The 17047-nt window shown below is 45.7% G+C and overlaps 1 protein-coding gene across 1 annotated transcript in view; it reads left to right on the forward strand.

The window, feature by feature from the left end:
- LOC124775440 (pyruvate kinase-like) overlaps positions 1-9509 on the forward strand; it is a 147876-nt gene extending 138367 nt beyond the window's left edge. The window contains exon 7 of the mRNA XM_047250276.1: positions 9195-9509. Coding sequence (XP_047106232.1) covers positions 9195-9509 — 315 coding nt within the window. The remainder of the gene's footprint in view (positions 1-9194) is intronic.
- Positions 9510-17047: the final 7538 nt, after the last annotated feature.

Raw genomic sequence — 17047 nt, forward strand, 5'->3', positions numbered from 1 at the left:
CGTATGACATTGCCGGGATTTGTTGGGAGAACAATACATTTGTCTTTAACTACAATGATTAGCCAGAACATTATAACCACCTACCTAATAGCCGGTACGTCTCCCTCTCGCACGTATAACAGCAGCAATGGGTCGTGAGATGGAACCAATGAGGGCTTGGTAGGTCGCTGGGGCGAAAGGGCTCCACATCTGTACGCACAAGTCACCTATTTCCCGTAAAATTTGGGGAGGGGGCGATGAAGTCTGACGCCCCATTCAAGCACATCCTAGATGTCTTCGATCGGGTTTAGATGTTCAGATATGGCGAGTTGGGAGGGCCAGCACGTCAGCTGGAACTCGTCACTGTGTTCCTTCAACCACTCCATCACACTCCTGGTCTTGTGACATAGCGCATTATTTTGTTGAGAGATGCCACTGCTTTCGGGAAACACGATCGTCATGAAGATGTGTACGTAGTCTGGAACCAGTGTACGATATTCCTTGGCCGTCATGGTGCCTTGCACTAGCTCCACTGCACCCGTGGATGCCCACGTGAATGTTCGGCAGAGCATAATGGAGACGCCACCAACCTGTCTATGTCCCGCAGTACAGGTGCTGAGGAGCTGTTCTCCTGAAAGTCGACGGATTGGCGCCCTCCCTTCGGCATGATGAAGAAGGCATCGTGATTTACCAGACCACCAGACCATGCAACGTTCTGCCACTAAGCCAACGTCCAGTGCATATGGTCACATGCCTATTTCAGTTGTAGGTGGTGATTAACATTGATACATGCTAGGGTCGTCGCTTGCAGAGGCCCATCGTTAGGAGCGTTCGGTGCATTATGTGTTCAGACACACTTGTTCTCTGCCCATCATTAAAGTCTGGTGGTAGTTCCGCCAAAGTTCGACGCCTGTTCAAAAATGGTTCTGAGCACCATGGGACTCAACATCTTAGGTCATCAGTCCCCTAGAACTTAGAACTACTTAAACCTAACTAACCTAAGGACATCACACACATCTATGCCCGAGGCAGGATTCGAAGCTGCGACCATAGCGGTTGCGCGGTTCCAGACTACAGCGCCTAGAACCGCTCGGCCACTCGCCGCCTGTCCTATTGTACGAGTATACCCGTCCTATGATGTTTGACATCCGTGATGAGGGGTGGCCGCCCAATCCCATGTCGTCTGGACGTGATTTCACCTTGAGTTCGACATGTGTTGGAGACACTCCCACAGTTTTGGCTCTGAGCACTATGGGACTTAACTGCTAAGGTCATCAGTCCCATAGAGCTTAGAACTACTTAAATCTAACTAACCTAAGGACATCACACACATCCATGCCCGAGGCAGGATTCGAACCTGCGACCGTAGCGGTCGCGCAGCTCCAGACTGTAGCGCCTAGAACCGCTCGGCCACTCCGGCCGGCCCACCATAGTTTTCCTCGAACACCCTACAAGACGTGCAGTTTCCGAAATTCTCGTGCCGAGCCTCTTGGCCATCACAATCTGCCCTCGGTCGAACTCGGATACATTGCGCCTTTCCCCATTCTACACAGGGACAGCACGCTCGCTGATACTACACGCACCGTGCGTGTGTCTGACCACCAGTCATTCCTCGCCAGATGATGCTGCTATCTCCTGGACGGGTCTATATCGATAGTAGATCGGTGGTCATCATGTTCTGGCTGAACAGCGTATACCTTCAGCAGAAGCTAAATAGAGACAGGAAATGGCAGTCAAAACGTAAACTCCGTCCACAGGCACGCCGGACCCATCGATACTGACTGAAAGCCGTCTCACTCTCCGCCAGTGATGGCATTGGATCCGGTACGAAGGATGTAGGGTCAGCACACCGCTCTCTCGCACGTTGTCTCTTTTTGCAACTTGAAGCTCGGTCAAGTAGCTCCTCAGCTACCCTTACAAGGCTGAATACACGCTGTTACAGTCCTCCCACCAAGGAAAAATGTCAGTGTCAGCCAGTTTGCCTTGGCATACGGAGCTCCATCGCAGTCTTTAACACTGGTAGCATGCCGCGACAGCGTGGACGTGAACCGTATGTGCAGTTGACGGACTTTGAGCGAGGGCGTATAGTGGGCATGCGGGAGGCCGGGTGGACGTACCGCCGAATTGCACAACACGTGGGGCGTGAGGTCTCCACAGTACATCGATGTTGTCGCCAGTGGTCGGCGGAAGGTGCACGTGCCCGTCGACCTGGGACCGGACCGCAGCGACGCACGGATGCACGCCAAGACCGTAGGATCCTACGCAGTGCCGTAGGGGACCGCACCGCCACTTCCCAGCAAATTAGGGACACTGTTGCTCCTGGGGTATCGGCGAGGACCATTCGCAACCGTCTCCATGAAGCTGGGCTACGGTCCCGCACACCGTTAGGCCGTCTTCCGCTCACGCCCCAACATCGTGCAGCCCGCCTCCAGTGGTGTCGCGACAGGCGTGAATGGACGGACGAATGGAGTTGTGCCGTCTTCAGCGATGAGAGTCGCTTCTGCCTTGGTGCCAATGATGGTCGTATGCGTGTTTGGCGCCGTGCAGGTGAGCGCCACAATCAGGACTGCATACGACCGAGGCACACAGGGCCAACACCCGGCATCATGGTGTGGGGAGCGATCTCCTACACTGGCCGTACACCACTGGTGATCGTCGAGGGGACACTGAATAGTGCACGGTACATCCAAACCGTCATCGAACCCATCGTTCTACCATTCCTGGACCGGCAAGGGAACTTGCTGTTCCAACAGGACAATGCACGTCCGCATGTATCCCGTGCCACCCAACGTGCTCTAGAAGGTGTAAGTCAACTACCCTGGCCAGCAAGATCTCCGGATCTGTCCCCCATTGAGCATGTTTGGGACTGGATGAAGCGTCGTCTCACGCGGTCTGCACGTCCAGCACGAACGCTGGTCCAACTGAGGCGCCAGGTGGAAATAGCATGGCAAGCCGTTCCACAGGACTACATCCAGCATCTCTACGATCGTCTCCATGGGAGAATAGCAGCCTGCATTGCTGCGAAAGGTGGATATACACTGTACTAGTGCCGACATTGTGCATGCTGTGTTGCCTGTGTCTATGTGCCTGTGGTTCTGTCAGTGTGATCACGTGATGTATCTGACCCCAGGAATGTGTCAATAAAGTTTCCCCTTCCTGGGACAATGAATTCACGGTGTTCTTATTTCAATTTCCAGGAGTGTACTAATAAGGGAACCGAACGAACTTCGGCTCACGGATTTGACTAATACTGACAGGGTATGTAGGGCACAACTAGGACTTCAACATATGCAGACAGTAAGATGCAACTCTCATCGTTTTAGAGAAAATCGAGTTCGAAAATTTTAATTGTGTTTACATGCTTTGTATGGTCGCTATTAATCAAGGAGTTTTCAGCACAGCGAGTAAGCGCTTACATTTGTAAGCCTGAGATCTCTGTATAGAATCTTACCGCCGGTACGTCTTTTTTCCGTTACACCTGATTCTAAAAACAGATTTATTATGCATGAAATTTATTCGCAGTTGCGAACAGGGGCAACCATCAGCTGTATAATGGAATGACGACAATGAAAATTTGCGCTGGAGCGGGACTCGAACACGGATATCCCACTTTACGCGAGCGGCCGTCTTGACCGCTTTTTCCTACTTTAAGCGGCAGAAAAATAAAAAATATCGCTGCAATTAATGAAATTCGAATCTTTTTTGATTTAATTAACTTTTTGTCCCAAGCGGTCGCATACTTTTTTTTTGCTTACAAGAAAGAATGTTTGAAGGAAAGGACACAACAGCTTCATTACCAAAATAACAAACAATGAATATCAAATAGGACGCCCTCCAGGGAGAAAATAATGACCTGCAATTAGCATCAATAACAAACAAAACGTAAATGGGATCGAAATCGCACTCCTGTAGAAACAAACAAAGCGTCACCCTCGCACCGCCTACTTGTGGGTAGATGCACTCGGAATCCCAAATCTATGAGACATGTTCTGCGCACGTCTTCGCGAAATCGTGAGAATTATGATGCGATTTTAGTTCTTGGGGTTATCCATGTCATGGTAGAAGAGAGAGGACAGAAGCTCAACGAACTTGCACAGATCAATGTGTTATCAATAACGGGTAACACCATGAGGGCGGGTCGCGAGTCGTGCTTGGGTAGATCAGTCGGTAGAGCACTTGCCCGCGAAAGGCAAAGGTCTCAAGTTCGAGTCTCGATCCGGCACACGGTTTTAATCTACCAGCAAGTTTCACATCAGGTCACACTCCGCTGCAGGGTGAATATCTCATTCTGGATCGTATTGAATACTTTGAATGTTTGTTATTCATATCAGACAATGCAAGTCTAGAAGATGTCAGTAGAGGAACGGGTGTAGATAAAGTCAGTGAAATTGCAGAGAAGCATTCGAGTACAATCCCAAATAAGTGACTAGTTATGAAAGCGGATGCGAGAAAGGTATCTACCCATACTGTGTTAAAAAAGGCATTGAGAACTGTCGAGGCAGGGAATTGCGTCGTTGTCAGGCCGTCCATAATTGTGAAGCTGTTTCCGGTGCACTAACTGGCCTCTCGATTGTGTCCCATAAATGTTCGATGGAATTCATGTCGGGCGATCTAGGTGGCCAAATCATTCACTCGGATTGTTCAGAACGGTATTCAAAGCAAACGCGAGAATTGTGACATGGCGCACTGTCATCCATAGGAATTCCATCGTTGTTTGGATACATGAAGTCCATGAATGGCTCTAGATAGTATCCACGTAGCCGAACATAACCATTTCAAGTCAGTGATCGGTTCAGTTTGACCAGAGGACCCAGTCCATTCCATGCAAACACAACCCACACGATTATGGAGCCACTAGCAACTCCCACAGTGCCTTGTTGACGTCCTGGGTCTATGGCTTCGTGGTGTGTGCGCCACACTTGAACCCTACTAAGAGCTCTTACCAACTGAAATCGGGACTCATCTCAAGAGATCATGGTTTTCCAGTCGTCTACGGTCCAACCGGTATGGTCACGAGCCCAATAGAGGCACTGCAGGCCACGTCGTGCTGTTAGCAAAGGCACTCGCGTCTGTCGTCTGCTGCTATAGCCCATTAACGTCAAATGTAGTTGCACTGTTCTAACGTATACGTGCGTCGAACGTCCCACATTGATTTCTGACATTATTTCACGCAGTGTTACTTGTCTGTTCGCACTGGCCACTCTACGTAAACACCACCGCTTTCGGTCGTAACGTGAAGGCCGTTGGCCACTGCGTTGTCAGTAACGAAAGGTAATCCCTGAAATCTGATGTTCTCGGCACACTCTTGACACTGTGGATCTTGGTATATTGAATTCCCTAACGATATCCGAAACTCAATGTCCCATGCGTCTAACTCGAACCCACCATTCGGCGAACAATGTCTGTTAATTCCCGTCGTACGGCCATAAACACTTTAGAAATATTTTCACTTGAATCACCTGTGTCCAAATGACAGCTCAGTGAATGCATTGCACTTTTATGCCTTGTGTGTGCGACATCACCGCCATCTGTACATGTACATGACTTCTGTCGCCTCAGCGTGTATTAAAATTGCCGCCGAAGACAGTATGGTGAAACTGGCTTCAGAAATGAAAATTTTTTATTTTCATTGTATCTTAAAAAAAAAAATTCGAGAGATAGAGATGTAAAAATCTATCGGGTGGGGAACTGTAGAACTCTCCTTGGTAGTTAAGAGGTTTGGTATACAAAGGAAGCAACTACTTAACTACTTGCATAGTAGACTACTTGTGGAGTGCGCTTGTTTTTTTTAGGCTAGGCGGTAGTTTGAGGTACTGTAATGAACACTCGCCAGACGACACGCAGGGAGCGAAACCGGACCGAGTTTCTCTGCTTCGTCTGTCAAAATTTTATCAGTAAATTATCGAAGTATTCGTAACAAAGTCCCCGAATTTACTGCCCTCCAGGATATTTCTTGCGCTCAAATTATGCTCGGGAGCGAGAGATGGCTGAAATCCTAAGAAGAAAGCTCTGAGATAGTGATTAATGGAACATATATCTAAAAGAAGAGGTTAGAGGCCATTGGAGGGGGAGTTTTCATTGCTGATGACAAACATATTGTCTCTACTGAGAACGAATTTGAGTGTGACAGTGAAGTTATCTGGTGGCTTATAGCAGGTCCAGGTGAAATCAAGTTAATTATTGGATGTTTTACCAGCCACCCATTCCGCTGTGACAGTTTTAGAGCCATTCAGAGTAAGTCTACGGTTAGCAGCACGGAAACACCCAGATAATGCAACATTAGTCGGAGACGAATATAGACTGGGACGTCTGCAGGGACGCAGACAGCCTGTCTTGTGAAGTACTTTAGAACACATTTTCCGAGAACTGGCTTGAGCGGCTTGTTAGCGCACACGCAATGAAAATATTTTTAGACCTTGTATCTACAAACAGGTCTTACCGTATCGACGGCGTCATTATAGAGACAGGGATTAGTGGCCATGACGCCATCACAGCGAGTATCATAAATCAATGAAGAACGCTACCAGAGTATTTCTGCTCGAAAGAGCAGATAAGCAATTGTTAGCATCGCACTTAGTCAAGTGACATCATTTAATACTAGTATGGCGGCAAAGTTTAAACAGATTGTAAATCGTGCGCTGGAGAAGTATGCGCCGAATAAGTAGATTAAGGGCAGAGAAGGCCCACCTTGGTTTAACAACGAAATTCGGATATGCTGAGAAAGAAATGGCTGTTGCACTCTCGGTTCAAGAGAGAATGCTCAAATGGCGACAGGGAAAAGCTAGTAGAAATCCGTGTGGCAGTAAAAAGATCGATGCACAAAGCATACAACTACTACCGACATACCTTAACAAAAGATCTTGCCGAGAACGTGAGAAAATTCTGACGCTACATAAAATCGCTAAGCGGGTCTGAGGATCGTATCCAGTCACTCGGTTTGGTGTGACAGGAGAAGATAGCAAAAGCAGTGCCAAAGTTTTCAGTTCGGCATTTAAGAAATCGTTCACCCAGGAGACTCGTACAGATACACCATCGTCTGACCATCGCACAGTCCCCAGTACGGAGGAAGCAACTGAAGGAGTTGAGAGCACATCAGTTGCGTCTCACTTACCTTGCACATATCGCCAGTCTATCGCCCAGAGCGAAGTCCTAAGCGACTGGAAGAAAGCGAAGGTGGCTCTTTTATTTAAAAAAGATAAAAGGCCGGACCCACAAAACTACAGACCAATATCCTTAACACCAGTTTACTGCGAATTCTCATTCGCATATATTGTATTTCCTTGATACTGAAGGACGTCTGTCCAGGAATCAACACGCCTTTAGAAGGTACCTCTCGTGCGAAACTCAGCTTTTCTCATGTGATATCCTGCGAACCACGAAAAAGAGCAACAGGCAGATTTCACATTTTTAGATTTCCGTGTAGCATTTGGCACGGCGGCCCACTGCAAACTGTTTACGAAAGTACGAGCATATGGAGTAGGTTCCCTGATATGTGAGTGGTTCGGAGACTTCTTAAGCAATTAAACGAAATGAGCGTTTGGCGTCATTGGCCGGGAGGCCCCTTGCGGTGCAGATCCGGCCGCCTTGCTGAAGCTCTTATTACATACGACGCTACATTAGGCGACCTGCGCGCCGGATAAGGATGAAATGATGATGAAGACAACGCAACACCCATTCCCCGACTGGAAAAAATCTCCGACCCAGCCAGGAATCGAACCCGGGGCCGTAGGACGGCAATCCGTCACGCTGACGACTTTTCTTTTTGCTCTCATTTTGTTCTATACTGCTCGTTGAATTTGTTCGTGGCGGACGTCTGATGACACCCGTTCATGTTCTTTGTTGATCCGTACACTCAGTTTTTTTTTTTATTACAGAGGGGAGCTAACCCTCTGACCAAGCACGCTGAGCTACCGTGCCGGTACCACTCAGCTATCGAGGCGGATTTCCTAAGCAATAAAACCCAGTATGTTGTCCTCGACGGCATGTGTTCATCAGAGACAAGGATATCGTCGCGAGTGCCCTAGGGAAGTGTGACAGGACCGCTCTTGCACATTATATACATAAACGGTCTCACGGACGGGGTGAGCAGCGATTTGCGGCTGTTTGCTTATGATGCTGTGGTTTACGGGAAGGTGTCGTCATTGAGTGACTGTAGGAGGCTACAAGATGACTTAGACAAAATTTATGGTTAGTGTGATAAATGCCGGCTAGCTCTGAAAGTAGGAAATTGTAAATTAACGCAGAAGAGCCGGAGAAAGAATCCAGTGATGTTCGAATACAGCATGATTAGTATGCTGCTTGACATGGTAACCTCGATTAAATATCTAAGTGTAACGTTGCAAAGCGATTTATAGTGGAACGAGCGTGTAAGAATTGCAGTAGGGAAGGTGTTTTTTGAGACAATTTTAGGAAAGTGTGGTTCATCTGGAAAGGAGGCCGCTTACAGGAAGCTCTAATCATTCTTGAGTAATGCTCGAGTGCTTGGGATCTGCACCAGGTCGGTTGCAAGGAAGACATTGATGCAATTCAGAGACAGGCTGCTAGATTTGTTACTCGTAGGTTCCAGCAACACGTAAGTGGTACGGAGAAGCTTCGGGAACTCAAATGAAGTCGCTGGAGGGAAGGTGACACTCTTTTTCGAGGAGCACTCTTGAGAAATTTGAAGCTGACTGCCGGATGATTCTATTGCCACCAACATACCTTTCACGTAATGACTACGCATATAAGAGAAATTAGGGCTCGTACAAAGGCGTATTGACAGTAGTTTTTCCCTCGCTCTGTTTGCGAGTAGAACAGAAAAGGAACTGACTAGCCTTAAAGGGCATATTCCATCAAGCACCGTATGGTGATCTGCGAGTATGTATGTAGATGTAGATGTAAAATATGTCCCATCTCAGTAAGTTAAAATTTCTTTCGCTGTTCAGAGCGGTCTACGTTACGAATACAAATTGCACTGTAGACCTTTATGTTCAGAATGTCACGCAGTGCTATAGACCTAACTGCCTTAGATATGGCCACCCCTAGTAACGGTGTGAAGCGGTGTAGAGTACCATGAGCAAAATATGCGGGACCGCACAAAATATCTGAATGCAATTTCGAGGGAGTTATTCAATGTGGCTACTGCCGTAGCTTCCATCTCGCCGGGAACAAAAATTGCACTGCACTTTCTAAGTCGAAGCGAACGAAGTGTAATACTGTGTAATATGAAAATACAGTTGGTAGCTCGTATGCAGATCGTGCTGGTACCCTTCCACCGGTTTTCTGTGCTTCCGACGTTTCTTACCGCCTCAGCAGTGCGGTTTATCGGAGCCTCTCACAGTCAACCTATTACTTGCTGCCGGCCTCGTCGCCGCCGTCTGCACATTAGTCCAGCCCAGTTCCACACGCTGAGGCGTCAGGTGACCGCGGCGCTGCCGGGCTGTGGAAGTGCTACTGTAACTGCACCTACAACGCAATCACCACCGACTAGGCCGGGCCCACATTTCTTCCGTCAGAGTGGAGGCAGCAAGTACCAGAGGACTTTCTTGTAAGCCTAATGCGTCACCTAACGGTTTTTCTCCTGAGTAGTTGCTGAGTAACAAGCAATCCAGCACGTATCCTTTCATGCCCAGTAGCTAACTCGCAGCTAACCTGCAGTCTATGCACTGACTAGAATTGCGAATCAATAAAATAAACGGACATATTAATAACGATAAATGAATCATCAATAAAAAGGATTCTCTTTTAACGTCTGTAGTTGACGTAGACCACACCAGATAATTATGTTGAATTCGGTTTATTCTTGGAAGTATATCTCAATTAAATGGAAAGTGGTCCTACGGTACACAATGAAAATACAGACAGAAAATAACCTTCTTAAACACTGTTGCCTTGTTGCCTTGCTAGAATGATAGTAGCATCCCCAAGCTAAATAGTCGTCCAGGACGTGCGGAAACACAGTCCACTTCGTGTCTACAACATACGAAATATTCACAAAGTCAAAATAGTTCAGAGCTCAACACGATGTACAAATTAAAACATGTGAGGTAGCTAGTAGAAACTCATACTCCATCCATTCTCAACTCCGTAATGCAGTCGGAAAAAGTCAGTAGTAAAGCAGCCTTTCACCACCAAGAAGCTATCATCTACATCAGGGGTGGCCAAACTTTTCGGTAGGCGGGCCAAATTTTTGAGAGGGAATTTCCCCGCAGGCCGCATTACGTTTCCGTTTTGTGAGCCAAAACAAGCAAGAAATATTAATTTATTTTTTAAAGGAAATAAAAGAAATCTGACAAAAGAACATTTATTATATTTTTAATGAAATACACTACTGGCCATTAAAATTGCTACACCAAGAAGAAATGCAGATGATAAACGAGTATTCATTGGACAAATATATTACACTAAAACTGACATGTGATTACATTTTCACGCAATTTGGGTGCATAGACCCTGAGAAATCAGTACCCAGAACGACCACCTCTGGGCGTAATAACGGCCTTGATACGCCTGGGCATTGAGTCAAACAGCTTGGATGGCGTGTACAGGTACAGCTGCCCATGTAGCTTCAACACGATACCACAGTTCATCAACAGTAGTGACTGGAGTATTGTGACGAGCCAGTTGCTCGGCCACCATTGACCAGACGTTTTCAGTTGGTGAGAGATCTGGAGAATGTGCTGGCCAGGGCAGCAGCCGAACATTTTCTGTATCCAGAAATGCCCTTACAGGACCTCAACATGCGGTCGTGCATTATCCTGCTGAAATGTAGGGTTTCGCAGGGATCGAATGAAGGGTAGAGCCACGGGTCGTAACACATCTGAAATGTAACGCCCACTGTTCAAAGTGCCGTCAATGCGAACAAGAGATGACCGAGACGTGTAACCAATGGCACGCCATACCATCACGCCGGGTGATACGCCAGTATGGCGATGACGAGTACACGCTTCCAATGTGCATTCACCACGATGTCGCCAAACACGGATGCGACCATCATGATGCTGTAAACAGAACCTGGATTCATCCGAAAAAATGATGTTCTGCCATTCGTGCACCCAGCTTCGTCGTCGAGTACACCATCGCAGGCGCTCCTGTCTGTGATGCAGCGTCAAGGGTGACCGCAGCCATGGTCTCCGAGCTGATAGTCCATGCTGCTGCAAACGTCGTCGAACTGTTCGTGCCGATGGTTGTTGTCTTGCAAACGTCCCTATCTGTTGACTCCGGGATCGAGACGTGACTGTACGATCCGTTACAGCGATGAGGATAAGATGCCTCTCATTTCGACTGCTAGTGATAAGAGGCCGTTGGGATCAAGCACGGCGTTCCGTATTACCCTCCTGAACCCACCGATTCCATATTCTGCTAACAGTCATTGGATCTCGACCAACGCGAGCAGCAATGTCGCGATACGATAAACCGCAATCCGACCTTAACCAAAGTCGGAAACGTGATTGTACGCATTTCTCCTCCTTACACGAGGCATCACAACAACGTTTCACCAGGCAACGCCGGTCGACTGCTGTTTGTGTATGAGAAATCGGTTGGAAACTTTCCTCATGTTAACACGTTGTAGGTATCGCCACCGGCGCCAACCTTGTGTGAATGCTCTGAAAAGCTAATCATTTGCATATCACAGCATCTTCTTCCTTTCCGTTAAATTTCGCGTCTGTAGCACGTCATCCTCGTGGTGTAGCAATTTTAATGGCCAGTAGTGTACAATGCTAGTGGGATGTCTGGCTTTGTTTAACTGAACCCTAGTCAATGTTGATGTCAACTGAAGTTGTTGTTACTCGGAAAGAGTTTTCCCGATGAACATCAATAATTCGGGTTCTCATTTGTGATTTGATGTAATTACCGCGTTGTTTCCAACTAATGAAACCATGTTTTAAACATGTTTGCAAAATGCTGCTTCTTGTCCAAATATGTTTTATAGAACTAAGATATTGCAGTGTCTGTGTCATTCTTATTACGATGTAAAGTTTCTTTGGACGTACAAGCATGTGCAAAGGAACAGGCGGTGCGGCGACTATAGCCGTTATGAAATACATTAAATGTATTCGCAATTGCTAATAAGGAAAACCATCAGCTGTAGAAGGGAGTGGAATGTACTTATTCGCAATTGCGAATACATTAAATGTATTTCATAACAGCTATAGACGCCGCAGAGCCTGTTCCTTTGGATATGCATAGATGTCCAAAGGAACTTTGCATCGTAATCAGAATAACACAGCCACTGCATTATCGTTATTTATCTTCCGATACCGGGTAAGCGACTTGAGTACCAGGTCTGACCTGTACGGGAATATACATAATGGGTGTACGAGTACGGATCGTAGACACATGATTGACGACACATGGAAGTCAGGTCGTGCGTAGATAGCCAAACGGTAAGGCGACCGCTCGCGATACGCGGAAAATTCGGGTTCGAGTCCCGGACGGGCACAAATCTTCATTGTCGTCATTCCATTCTAGAGCTGACGGTTGTCCTTACTCACAATTGCGAATATACTAAAAAATTGTAGAACTCTTCCAACCCAACCTGATTAAATTTATCTTTTAACTGTGCATCACAATGCATTTCGCTGAATTCTATTAGTAAATGTCCCGGTAGTGAAGTTATTTCTACGGAGAGTGGCGTAGCAAATACAGAAAGATTAAGATCTTGAGATCGATTTTCCAATTCATTTTTTAAGTCAGATATCAAACAAGCGTATTTAACCGCTGCTGCCTGTGCGAATTCCTATTGCTTTGACAGTGTAGGAAAATTTGCGAAGTTTGTTGCTCGCAACTGTTGTTTCCAAAGCCTAAGTTTAATTTGGAATGCGGAAATAACATCATGCGTGACATTAGGAAATTTGGAAATTTGTGGTAAGGTCTTATGGGACCAAACTGCTGAGGTCATCGGCCCCTAAGCTTACACACTACTTAATCCAACTTAAACTAACTTACACTAAGGACAACACACACACCCACAAGGCACCGCCATTACTTGTGGAGGTATTTTCAGCGCTAAGGAAGTACCAGAACCTCATTCGAAGAACATGACTGCAACTGAGAAAGCGTACAACAATATCGCCCAGGTAGTGGGCGTACGTATTAATCTGGACTACTCTTAGAACACAATAATCAATAGGTGCTGGTCAAAAAGCCAGGAGGCTAGAGCAGTGGCCAGATGCAGCATGCGGGTACAATGCTGTGTCTAAATATAAGAAATCTGTCGGCAGCGCCTATGTGGTTATTAAAAATAAAAAGAGGGAACTACTTCGCCTCCCGAAAATGCTGGACTCCTAGACACTGAAGGGGCGTTAAGATACGTCATGAATATGGCAGCAACACATGTCGAAATATATGACACTCGCTCTCCTCGGTGCGAACGCTGACATCGTTCGTAACGACAAAGGGAGTTGTTATCTGCTAAACCGAACAGCTGGTGCTGTATCAGAGCTGTGCAGAACCGGCACGAATGCCTCATTTATGTGGATCATCAATTACAGCGGATGATCTTCTTGTTGTAGTTAGAGGCATAGTAAAAAGTGAGTGAAGCAAGGCGTGGGGGGAGCAAAGTTCAGCACAAGGGCACCTGGTAGAAACAAATCCCTCCACATTTACCGGAAACGCAATGGTATGCTGAAAGTGGGCTCCGAAAAGCAACTTATCTGGCACAGGGAACGAGAGACAATCTGTAAGGATCACTGCCAGGTTGAAATTCAATGACAGCTACAATCGTCAACACCTCCACAGGTTGTTCCAGGAGGAATTATCAACGTTGAGTTGTATAACAGGAACCATCATTCGAAGCAAAATAGTCTAGTGAACAGTAAAATGCATACACTGAGAGCTATGAGCACTTTGTCACCTTCTATACTATGAAACTTTGCAGCCCATGTTTACAATATCTTTCTTTCCTTGTTTTGACTCATATTACCTCTCAAAATATGGAAAGCGAAGAGCTTGCAGTAGAAGAGATTTATTTCACTGCATCGAAGATGAAGAAGTGCTCATAGCTCTCAAAGTGTGCATTCTAGACCCGAAGTTTACTAGGCCTTTTTGCGTCGAATAATAGTTCCCTGATATTGACTATTTCTCTTCGGACACCTTGTGCAGATTCGACTTCATGCCATTGCCACTTGGCTCCTGTGGGGAAATCTCGGCCGTCAACCACATCTACTCTGTCTGCCCTCGATACAGAAATGAGTCAGATTGGCTACTTACGGAGTTTGCTAACATTAATCGAGAACCTCCTTCGAATGCGTTAAGACTCTTGACTACAATGAATGTAGACATTTGGAAAACGCCTATGGAGATCGTTTTAATAGTTGGGATGAAATCGTAACCATTGAGCTTGTGTGTGTGTGTGTGTGTGTGTGTGTGTGTGTGTGTGGTGTGCGTGTGTGTGTGTGTGTGTGTGTGTGTGTGTGTGTGTGTGTGTATGTGTGTGTGTGTGTGGGTGGGTATGTACGTATATATGCATTTATTTAGATTGACTAGAAATATGTTTGTTAACGTAATAGAACACTGTATTTATTTACGTGTTATTCACGATGTCACTGACATTTGTTTTAAATTTCTCAGGAGTTGTAGCAACGATACATTGACGCCTTCAAATGACAGGCTGCTCGGCAAACTTGGGTTGGCTGTGTTGGTGTAACCAAAGGCCAATAGTTAAGAAGGCAGAGTTACGGGAAGAAACGGGCTTGGCAATAGGAATGACAAAAGCGAAAATTTTCTCGAGTTCTGCAGAAACGTTCAGCTAGTAGTAGGAAATACACTGGTCAAGAATCGCAAGAGTAGACATTATGCTTGGAAAATACCTGGAGACACACAAAGATGCTTAGCTGGATTACATAGTGGTGAGACACAAATTCTAAAGTCAGATATGAGACATACCGAGGAGCAGATGAGCCATTATGGACTCAGATCACAATGTAGTAGTGTAGAGTAGACTGGAGTTTAAGAGAATCACCAAGAAGACTCAATGTACAACGAAGTGAGATAATGAAGTATTGAGGAATGATTATATGGGTTCGAGATTCTCAGAGGCTGTAGATACTGTGATACTGAGAACTACAGTACGTAGTTCAATTGATAAGGTATTGATACATCTAAAAAGAGCAATCGCAGAAGTTGAAGAGACAAATATAGGTGTAAGGGTGGCAACTACAAAGATATTATGGGTAAGAGATTAACTGATTGATGAAAGATAGAAATTCAAAAACATCCAGGAAAAAGATCGGAATTTAGCAATGTAAGTCACCTAGGAAAGAAATCAGTATTAGCGAAGCTATAGCGAAATACCTGCAAAAAAAAAATATGAAAACTGAAAAGGAAATACAACCTCTGACAATAAAGTTCGGTGAATAGTCCTGTAGCATTAACGTAGATGAACTATGAACTACAGTTGCCCTACTGTCCTTCGAAATAGTCACCTCCCATAACTATGCACCGCTGAGCTCTGCGATACATGTCCTGGAAACTTTGCAAGAAGTCTTCCTTTGGGATGGTGCTTTGCAGTTTTGTTTCAGGGTCGTACCGGAGACACCAGGTTTCATCCTCAGTGGCAATACGGTTCAAGAAATTGGGTGCCGTATCCACCGTTTCGACAAAATCCTGTGAAGCCTCTAAACATGCCTGCTTCTGATCGTCAGTCAAGTGATGTGGCACAAGACGACAACACGTTTTCCTCTTCCCTAACTCCTTGGTAAGGATTTGTCGCAGGGATTCATGGCTCATCTGCAGTTCATCCACTATCACGCGCACAGTTAATCGACGGTCGTTCGTGATTAATGTCCTCACTTTCTCAATGTCGCCGGTCCTCCGCTATGGCAATTGTCAGAAACACTTCCCCGACCGTCTTCGAAACTAGCGAACCACTCTTACACACACTTCATGGACAGTGCTTGATCCCCATAAACACGTACCAGTATTGCAAGCGTTTCTTTCGGTGTCTTGCCAAGCTTAAAACAAAACTTTAAATTGATCCTTTGGTCGTTCACTGTCCTGTTCTCAGTTCAGAACCAACGCACTGAACAAGCACTTTGTCCAACAGGTCTAACACGGAACATACACGATGCTCAACTGAACTACGGTGGGGGCAAGTTAACACCGACCGCTACGTAGGTGCAGCGTTGTGAGACGTCAGTGTTGCCCGATCGACCTTTCTGACTTCATTCACCGAACTTCAATGTCAGAGGTTGTAATTACTGGAAGAACTGATTCAGCACCTAAATAAGTCAAAATAACGTTTGGAGGATTTACAAGCAAGATGAATTCCAGTGTATAACGCCGAGGACATACTGGCTGTGTGAAAGGAATCCGCTGAGGGTTTCTGTAAGCGAAAGGAACTGCCTGCTGACGTGACAGAAGAAGAAATTGGTGTTCATTTGTAAGACATAGAGGATCCAGTATTAATGTTAGATTTTGGAGGAATTTTGACTGACTAATGATCAAACAAGGCAAAGGGAATACATAACATTACCTCAGAATTTCTAAAATCATGGTTAGATGTGGCAACCAAACCATTATTCGTATTAGTATGTTGTACGTATGAGACTGGAGGTTTACCTTCAGGCCATCGAAATAATATCTCCAACACAAACCCAAAGACAGAAAAAAGGCAGATGAATGCGAAAACTATCGCACAAACACCTCAACAACTTGTGCCTCCAAGTTACTTCAAGAATAATACACAGATGAATAGAAAACGAAATTGGGGATACTTTAGATGGAGATTAGTTTTGGTTTGGGAGAGGTAAAGACACTGGAGAGACAGTTCTGACACGCTTGACAATGAAGGCAAGACTTAAGAAAAACCGTTACACGTTTATAGGATTCGTCGACACAGAAAAAAAGGGTACGAAAACGTAAACTAGTTCAATGTGTTCAAAATTTTCAGAAAAACAGATATAAGCTATAGAGGAAGACGGATAATACACAATATGTACGAAAACCAAGAGCGAGCAATAAGAATGAAAGACCAAAAACGATTTGAAAATGAAAATGAGGAAGTGATACAGGACATTTTTAATGGAATGAGCAGAATACCAAAGGAAGATAAACATAAGAAAGACGATAGTGCTGAGGGGTACCGAAA

The sequence above is a fragment of the Schistocerca piceifrons genome, chromosome 1 (genome assembly GCF_021461385.2).
Source record: "Schistocerca piceifrons isolate TAMUIC-IGC-003096 chromosome 1, iqSchPice1.1, whole genome shotgun sequence".
Lineage (NCBI taxonomy): Eukaryota > Metazoa > Arthropoda > Insecta > Orthoptera > Acrididae > Schistocerca > Schistocerca piceifrons.